Raw genomic sequence first — 9,368 nt, 5'->3', positions numbered from 1 at the left:
ATGTTCTAGTTTTACAGTACTTAATAAATTTCTGGGGCCAAAATTGGCAAATGCCCCTTTCCCACAAACTTTCCAGCATTTTATCCTATTTCCCAAACTAATTAGGGAAATATCCCTGTTTTGAAACTCGATTTTCTAAAAATCGAGTTCCAATTGTAAAACTCGATTTTTGGAACATCGAGTTATAGCGAACGTAGACTTAGAGAAAAAAAAAATTTTGAAACTCAAATTCCATGTGAAGTACTCGAGTTCCATTTAAATTTTTTCAAGGAACTCAAGTACTTCACATGGAACTCGAGTTCCAAAAAAAAAAAAAAAAATTTTCGGTTCGCTATAACTCAATTATCCAAAAATCGAGTTTTAAATTGAAACTCGATTTTTTGAAAATAAAGTTTCAAGATAGAGGCATTTCCCTAATTAGTTTGGGAAATAGGGCAAAACACTAGAAAATTTGTGTGAAATGGGCATTTGCCAATTTCCTCCAAATTTCTGGTAAATATGTTTCTCATTATCAGACCCACTGTTAATACATGGTCTCATTATACTCTCAAACTTACAAAATATTAAGTTAAAAAAAGGTCCATAACTATCTTTCTATAAAACGTTTCAAGTGTTTTAACACTTTTTTTTTTCTTTTTTTGATGAATGTGTTTTAACACTTTAAAATTATATACAAATATGGGATTATGGTCGGATAGTAAATTATAAATATGCATTATATCCTATGAACTCAAAAATTCGCACAATTTTTGTTAATATTACACCATATGGCAACTTTTGAAATAAATATATTTTAATTTACACCTTTCTAAAAATAGCCTAACATGACGTGCTAACATGAATTGTCATCCCTAAATTATCTTTAGGTAATGCACTGATTATTATGAAAAGAAAAAAGATCTATGCTGTTATATTCTAAAAATTATATCATAACAATTGACTTGGAGTATGGTTTTAATTAGTTGCCATGGTAACAATTAAAACAAAAACAAAAAGGCAAAATACAAAAGAAGTTTAATCAAACACGCAATCAATAACATACAATGTAATTATGAACTTAAACTAGATAGAATAATTGAATATTTGTGAGTTCACTCAATAAATATGTTTATATTTTATTAATGACATGTTATACAATTTAAGCTTCTTCTTTTTTTTGAGAAAATTATACAATCTAAACTAACCTCCTAATTATACCACATAATGAGTATTATACATAGAACATAAGAATAATTTCTTACAAAATATTTAAAATAAATCTATAGCATATATGCATATTGCACACGACATCGATTAGTTTAGTTAATTTTTTTTTTTTTTTTGAGAAAGAATTAGTTTAGTTAATTTGAATTAGTATAATCAAATGGTTTAATTTTTTTTTCAATTGAATTTGAATGGTTAATAATAATACATACATGATTATTAAAGATTAGTTTGCAGTACTTACATGTTTAATAGGCAGAATCAGCTTGGAAGGAAGCATTCTAAAGAGTTTGGAATTAGTCCTCTCACCATTCACAAACTCTCCCGCTTAAGGTCATGAACTCCCTGATTATTAAGTATTGTTTTTTTCCACACCGTTAGAATATTTTTCTCTCTTCTAATTTCATTTTACATGCTTTGTGTTTATTTTTTTAAGAGATTTTCAACTTATGGTATCTGCTTCTAATGATAATTCTTTATTATCAAAACCAAGATACCAATTAATTTGTTATGTAAGCAGAAATTTACCCGATTTGTGTTGTTTTCACAAATTTAGCCTATCTTGTGACAAGTCAAACTTGATGAGATACCTATCATTAAAAAATAAAATTGCCTACTTGCCATCTCTAGTTGGCCCTCACTGAGATAATAATAAATTAATAAGGGGACAGAAATGAATGAACTTAAATGTGAAAGCTCCAATGGGACTTACGTCTCACTTTCCGAATATATAATAACTTAAAGAAGGGAAATATTCATAACTTTTCCAAATATATAATACCAATACGAAAAGGACTATGTTATTTTTTAATGGTGATTGACACAGTGAACCAGAAAACTTTTCCTCCAGATCCAAGTATCAATAACTATTTATATAATTTCTTTTAGTCTTTTTGTTAATAATTTCTACTGTAAAATTTAAAGACACATTGTGAAAAGTCATTGTTTTTGTTTTTTATATTTACAAAATAGGTTATGTAACAAAGTCAATACTATAATTTTCAGGATAAAGTTAGGCTAAATGTAAAAAGAATATACCATATCTTAATTTGATAAATCTAATAATTGAAGTACACAACATTTTTTCTTCACAGCGTTTTTTTATTTATTTATTTTTAACTCATCTTGTTTCTGAAAAATATGCAAACGTTAGCACATACGAATTATGGAAAGACAATTTAAGAAAGATATGATGTATTATGCATACGTGCGCAATTCAATCTTACAAAAGTAACAAAACCACATGCTCCAAGATCTCCATCAACTTTCTGATTAGGGAGGACAAGGAGAAAGTCCAATTGCACAAGGAATTTGAAAACAAATTTCACATCTACGAGGTCAAGGCCCGCTTTATAGTATAGGCAAAAGATGTGGTTGTTTAAGGCCCCAAAGTTAAAAAAGGTCTCCAAATTTTAACTGATATGACTATTTTTTTTTTTTTTCATTGTAATAGTATTAATTAAGTCTACATATTAGCCAATAAATAAAATATATTTTTTTTCAAATGAAAAAAAAAAAAAAAATGATACGTTCACAACATTTTTTACAACACTTTCACAACAAGTGACACATTGTTACTTATTGGTAAATAAAAAAGTAATTTTAATAGTATGTTCAAATTAGAACTAGTAACAACTTAACACTTAGGATTTGTTGTTAAAATGTTATGAATATAATACTTCTCAAAACAAAAACAAAAAAAACAAAAAAACAAAAAACAATAGAAAAAAAATTTCACAACATTTTTCGACAATAGTTGAGTTGGCAAACTTTTATTAGTTCTCATTTAGGTCTACCACTAACATCAATTTTTTACTTACCTCTATCAATCTATCATATCAACGTAAAAAGTTTAGCCAATTTTTTCTATAGACTTTTTCAACAAAAAAAAAAATCTACATGGTTCATTTTAAGTAGTAATTTTGCATCTAAAATAAAATAATAAAGTTTATAAGTATTTTTTTTTTAAGTCATATTTAAATATATTAAATGTTAGTTTTCGCCTTAGGCTTTCAAATGCATCAAGCCGCACCTGCTTGAGGTGATCGTTTATAATTGTTATGCCATAAAGTGATGATACTGGTGTTCGATGAAAATGATAATGCCACCAATTTCAAAGGAATCTTCCTAGCAGAAAGTGGATGCTGTCAGGGAGATTGCAATCTTACTTTGATGGCTTCTTGAAAGCTCTACACCTATGCCAACAACAAGGAATTATGGATGTGTAACTCGTGAACCATGTGAGTGTGGCAATCACAGCTTTCAATTCAAATTCTGTCCAAGTTGAATCCTGCAATGTTCTATTTCAGGATGTGGAGATGGGCTACTGCTAATTTGGAAGCTGTGAATTTCCTCTTGTAGACAAAGTTTGTAACTTGGCTGCTTTAGCCTTAGCAGACTATGCCTGTAATTCTTGAGCTGTTGAGGCCTGGGGGGGAGCCTCTCCATCCTTTGTTCACAAAGTGTACAGACACTTGTAAAGTTTAAGAATCACATAAATACTCAGCCGCTTTTATTCACCCAAAAAAAAAAAAAGCTGTGTCACTCTTATTTTGGAAAGCTCCACACATGTTAAAAAGCAAATAAACAACATATCAAGCATAAGATTGACAAGGAAAAGCACTCCTTCATTCAATTCAAGTTGTGTTGTACTTATAAAGCATAGATTGACAAGGAAAATAAGGATTCCACCACTGATGAATTCCATGAGCATGTTTAAAATCTGGGAATCGACCCCTATTAATGGTCAGATATGCTGAAGGAAGGAGATGCAGTGCTTCTGAACCTGAATCCATTCTCAATGCACTGGAGAGTAGATTCCTCATGGAATTTCTTGTTGCAACCTTCTCAAGTTTTCCAACTCCAATCTCCTCCATCTTCTTCCTGTGTTCAAAGTATCCAATATATTCTGAACAAATAGGATCAGCTGGGTTCACAAAAAGGTAAGGGACCCAGGCAGATAACACTACAAAAGGATCATGTGATTGAGCCTTATGATGTTGGCGACCATTTACAGTAAGGCTGAGGCCTGCTTTGACAACACTGCTTGCAAAGCGGATTCCAAGCTTCACTCTTTCATCCTCGAAACCCCCCTCAATGGGGAGAGAGAAGAATGGTGGATTTAAAAGATATGTTTCAAGGAAATAACCTATCTTGGCCATGTTCTTTCCTGCAAGCAATGCCATAGCTGACCCCAGAGAATGTCCAGCCAACCACACACTTGCACCTTTAGATGAAGAAACTGTGTTGTGAATATAATGCATTGCAAGTTGAAACCGGGAACTCTGGTGAAGATTGTTACGGACGCACTGGAGGTCTAACTTGAGGTCCTGTAACCTTGTGTCTGATTTGGTGATTGTGCCACGGAAGGCAATAACATATTGTGGAATGTTTGGAGCAGATGGGTATTTGTATTCATAAACAGCACCAAATATGGATAAGTCATCATCATCTATGAGCATATGATTTAATTGGAAATGGAAGCAGTCCCACCAAGGTAGAGCAAGAGCTTGAGATCCATGGCGATTCTTCTGGCGATCACGTTCAAGAATGTACACTCCTTGAACCAAGCTGGCTGCAATAGATCTTCGGTGATGTATGTTGTTCCTGCAAGGAGATTGTAAGAATAGAAAAATATCTACTGAAGTTTACTTGTTAATAAGTACAATTTCAAGGACCGAAGCCACATATCAACTAGTTTGGAAAAAATAAATTACACTAGACAATAACAAATGCCTATGAGATGCATCTGGTATAACCAGTCTATTTAATGGGAGTTGTACCCCCATCATTTTTCATGGGCCAAAATGTGAAAATCCCAGTGAGTTAAAACAATGCACCAGAATTTAACTTCAACCCAGCAAAGCATGGCCAACTTTTACTCAGAAATGGATTTCAGGGGACAACAAAAGGGGGGAAGGGAAATCAAAAGAAGAAGAGAAAGATTAGACTGTTGTGCTGCTTAAGCCAAAGAATAAGTCTAGTTACACAACTTGCTGAGACGGCAAATTGTTAGTGGTTGGCAGTGAAAGTGGCCTATAGTGGACTGAACAAGAGTAATCTGTTTTTATTACACCAAACACAAATGATCAACATTAAAATGATCAAGAAACTGTATGTTTTAAGTTTAAAAAAGTAAAAATATTTCTGCATGCTGGCTATATCCTAAGAGCAAAATCAATAATCTATTCTCTTTGGGGAGGTGCCAATAATATCGAACCACTAGGATGTGAGTGTAGCAATACAGATTTTTAGTCCATTTAGAGCTCTAAAATAAAACATTGGCCTTGCTCTGCATGTTCAGATTCTTCTAAATATTGAAAACATGAATAATGTATGCCATTTTGGTCGCATTAATGAACCATTGTGAACAAGACAGTAACAGAAAAGTATGTCATCCAATTTTGATAATTCTTGACCTAACATTGTAGACTCAAAAGTGCTGCATGCATTTAAGAGAGTTTTTACCAGTGGTTAAAGTGAACATGTTATACTTTGGATGCATTGGAATTCCCTTCCAATTTTTTTCTTCTTTTTGCTGAATGGAATTCCTTAGCAATTGATTACACCCTGTTAGTGAAGTATTAGTTAATGGTCTTACCAGTCAACAGCTGTGAGATGTACTGGCCCTGAAAGGCTGAAAACTTCCCTCTCTGAGGGCATTACTCCTTCTGTTCCTTTCTTCATGACTTCCTTTAAAATAAGCTGCCATGGAAGAAGCAAAAGCCCATGATTCAATTGTTCATGGAGCCAATTGATGTGCAACATAATTGAATATGTATAAGTCAGATATTAAATGAATATAACGTTTAATAAGCACCAAGTCAAACATTACCAATGTCCCTTTTATATTTTTTCCTTATATTTTGGATTTAGAATGAAGGGCAGAATTTATATGAATACTAAAGCATTATGTTGTACAAGCAAGAAAGCACCACCTTTTTTTCACTTCATTTGAAGTATGTGAGACGCACTGTAAAACAACAGGACTTCTGTACTGTGTCAAACTTGACAGGATCATGTTAAAACATGACCACACATTGAAGATTTGGTCATTTCTCAAGTCATTTAAGCACAAATTTCATGCATAGTGAATCAAAATTTCCATCTTCCTGTCTATGGCATTGCATACACCAGTCAATACACAAAGGCACGGACTTTATGTCAGCTGAATCTCAACTATGTTCTGTACTTTATTAAAGCAGATATCAGGAAAACATGTGTTTCTCTGATTCAATTTGGTTGGAAGGAAACCGTTGCATTCCACTCAGGAATCTTGCTTTGCCATTAAACTGCTGAAGAGCTTACTGTCTTTTCTTACTATCAACTCCATTTTAGCCTCTACCCAATCCATGTCATGATAAAAGAAACCTACTGGTCTGGTTTATGTGTTAAGCTTCTAGGTGGGAATTAATGGTGGAATAGGGAATTATGAGTGGTTGCTTCAAGGGAACCAGTCCTCCTTAAGATAGAGAAGAGATAGAGAGAAGAATTAGAGAATCAAGAACAATGAAACTTCTGTTATTTCTGTAATGAATCTGATGTACAAGATACAAGTCCTTTAATAGCTAATTCTATAGCTTCTGGCAGTTACTTTAAGTTAGTTGTTATGACTAACCAACCTAACTTCCCTCAACCACATCCTAACTGTACCAGCTTATCTATACAACAGATCCTAATCAGTTACAATCAATCCAATAGCTTGTTACTAACCCAATTACAACATCTATACAGAGTCTTAACATTATGGCTGTGCATGTCATTTACATTCAACCCTGTCCATTCAAGCAGATACCAACATATGAAACATACAAAAACAGGCATTGTATATCACCCAACTCAGAACCTCATTGTAAAAGCTAAGATTATGATGAAACTATCAATCTTACACGTGCAGTAATTCTCATATCCAAACTTGATAATGAGAAATTAAATAGCTAACAACTTATAAAGCAGATCTAGGCCAGGCTAGAGTTCTCTGTACTGCAGCCTTAATAAATCATTTACTCATATAGGGTGAGGTGACATAGCCTCCGTGAGATCCAAAGGCAAAGGTTTGAAGAATTTAAACCATAAATTCTTCTCTTCTCCCACCCTATCTTGTCTACCAAATGGATGTTGACTTTACAAGCATAAAATGAGTAATTCAATATTCTCTCAAAAACAACTGAGTGATGCACATTGTTAAAAATAAGACACAAAAGCAAAACCCAATTGTTAGCAAAGCAAATATAACTATCATGTAAATCAATTTTTGATTCGTCCATGTCAAAAGCATGACAATAGTACCTTAAACAGTTAGCAAGGAAACTCTCATTTTCATCTGAAATTGAAACATTTTTGCACTTCGATAATAAGAAAAAAAGGAACCAACCTGTAAAATATGTCAAACATTATCATTGAAGCCCTTCACCCATCTGTGGCTCATCCTGTAATTGCAGAGAGAGAGAGAGATTTCAACTATAAGGCTTCATTAAAAAAATTATATTGTAAATATTGTCCAACACTTCAGTAACTTTAGTTAATTGATACTTAAAATATGGTAGTTTGACTTTACCTCCCTCAGTCCCATTCCATTTCCACCCAAGTGGCTGCTTACCCCAGTATCTTTTTAAGGCATGCACGCCCAAATTAAAATAAGGCTATTCTTAGCGTTCTCTCAATTTTATTGAAAATGGTATTCACAATATTCCCTCTCTATATATACTTAACTTCATAAATACAACTTGAAGAACCTCAAAACGTATTTAAAAGAAAAGGATAAAATGGAAAAAGAAAGCAAAGAATAAAAACTGGAAGCAAAAACAAGATTTGAGTTGATGCCTCCCTCAGTGCCAAATACTTTGAATAAATTTAAAACTAGATAGAGATAAAAGCAATAAAATCTTGACCATTTAAAAGGTTAACTCGTGCATTACCTCATGACCAAAAGAACACAAGAACATATAAGGCAATCAAAATTTTAGTAGAGCTGATACAAAGAACCAAAACCCAAATCACAGAATCAAATAACTCTCATAAGAGCCAAGAGCCTTGTAACTTAGTGATATTGCTCCATTCACCTTATGGGGAGGACTTGGGGTTCGAATACCCATCTCACATTTCTTGTTAAAAAAAAAAATAATACACCCAAAAAATAAAAAAATAAAATCAATAACACCAATAAGAAAAGAACTGTACCATATATACAGAAGAAACAGCCTCAAACAATACTGTTAAACATCAACTTTTTGAGCTTTGTTTATGTATTCCCAAAGAGACAGAGCCAGCCTTCTTAAACCTTAAACAATAAGGTTTCGTGAGCGGCACTACCGGAGGAATTTGCAATTGTCAATTGATAGACACAGATTGTCATTTTTTTTTTTTTCCTAGTATTTCTTTGTAAACGTAAAGTTCAAAAGTCAACAACCAGTTTAGAAAGTCAAGTATCACGCGTATTCTGTGCCATGATCAACACCACAAGAAGTCAACAACACGTGCTGCACAACCTCGGCCTGAACCTCAGGTCAGCACGAGTGGCCTGCAAACCATTACAAAGAACTCAAATTAATGTAGAATAATTTGTATTATTATATCACCAATATTCAAAATTTTCAAAAAACTAAGACCTCATTTGGCTGCATCCAACTTGTACCTAAAAGAGTCCATTTGGAATTTTCGACAAAGCTTATTTTGTTGATTTCTCGTACAATTTTGTAAAGCCTCTTTTTTTTTTTTTTTTTCTAAGGATGACATTACTTTTACACAATACAAACAACAACAACAAACAAAGCCTGATTCAGTCCACCTTGGTTTCAAACTGTCCACTTCGATTCTATTTGGTCCAGTTCAGTCCATTCTTCCCACTTTGGTCTTAATCGATCCTATTCAATTCACTTTGGTCCTATTCGGTCCACTTCAGTCTTATTCGGTCCATTATGCCTACTTTGGTCTTATTCGGTCCTATGCAATCTACTTCGGTCCTATTCAGTCCACTTTGATCTTGTTCAGTACACTTCGGTCTTATTCCCCTTTGATCTTATTCAGTCTACTTCGATCCTATTCGGCCTACCTTAGTCCACTTCGCTCTTATTCAGTCCATTATGTTCACTTTGGTCTTATTCAGTCCATTATGTCTTATTCGGTCCAATTTGGTCTTATTCGGTCCTATTCAATCTACTTTGGTT

The 9,368-nt window shown here is 33.3% G+C and overlaps 1 protein-coding gene across 1 annotated transcript; it reads right to left on the bottom strand.

Moving 5' to 3' along the window:
* Positions 1-3,818: 3,818 nt before the first annotated feature.
* LOC115959104 (GDSL esterase/lipase At4g10955-like) lies at positions 3,819-8,837 on the bottom strand. Its single transcript, XM_031077405.1, has 4 exons — positions 8,383-8,837; positions 7,577-7,631; positions 5,804-5,907; positions 3,819-4,809 (listed from the first exon to the last, which is right to left on the bottom strand). Exons 3-4 carry the CDS (start codon positions 5,887-5,889, stop codon positions 3,840-3,842), a joined length of 1,056 nt encoding a protein of 351 aa, XP_030933265.1. The 5' UTR covers positions 5,890-5,907; positions 7,577-7,631; positions 8,383-8,837; the 3' UTR covers positions 3,819-3,839.
* Between the last annotated feature and the right edge of the window lie 531 nt (positions 8,838-9,368).

This window comes from Quercus lobata, chromosome 9 (genome assembly GCF_001633185.2).
Source record: "Quercus lobata isolate SW786 chromosome 9, ValleyOak3.0 Primary Assembly, whole genome shotgun sequence".
NCBI classification, from domain to species: Eukaryota; Viridiplantae; Streptophyta; class Magnoliopsida; order Fagales; family Fagaceae; genus Quercus; species Quercus lobata.
This window is presented reverse-complemented; position numbering and strand designations above follow the sequence as displayed.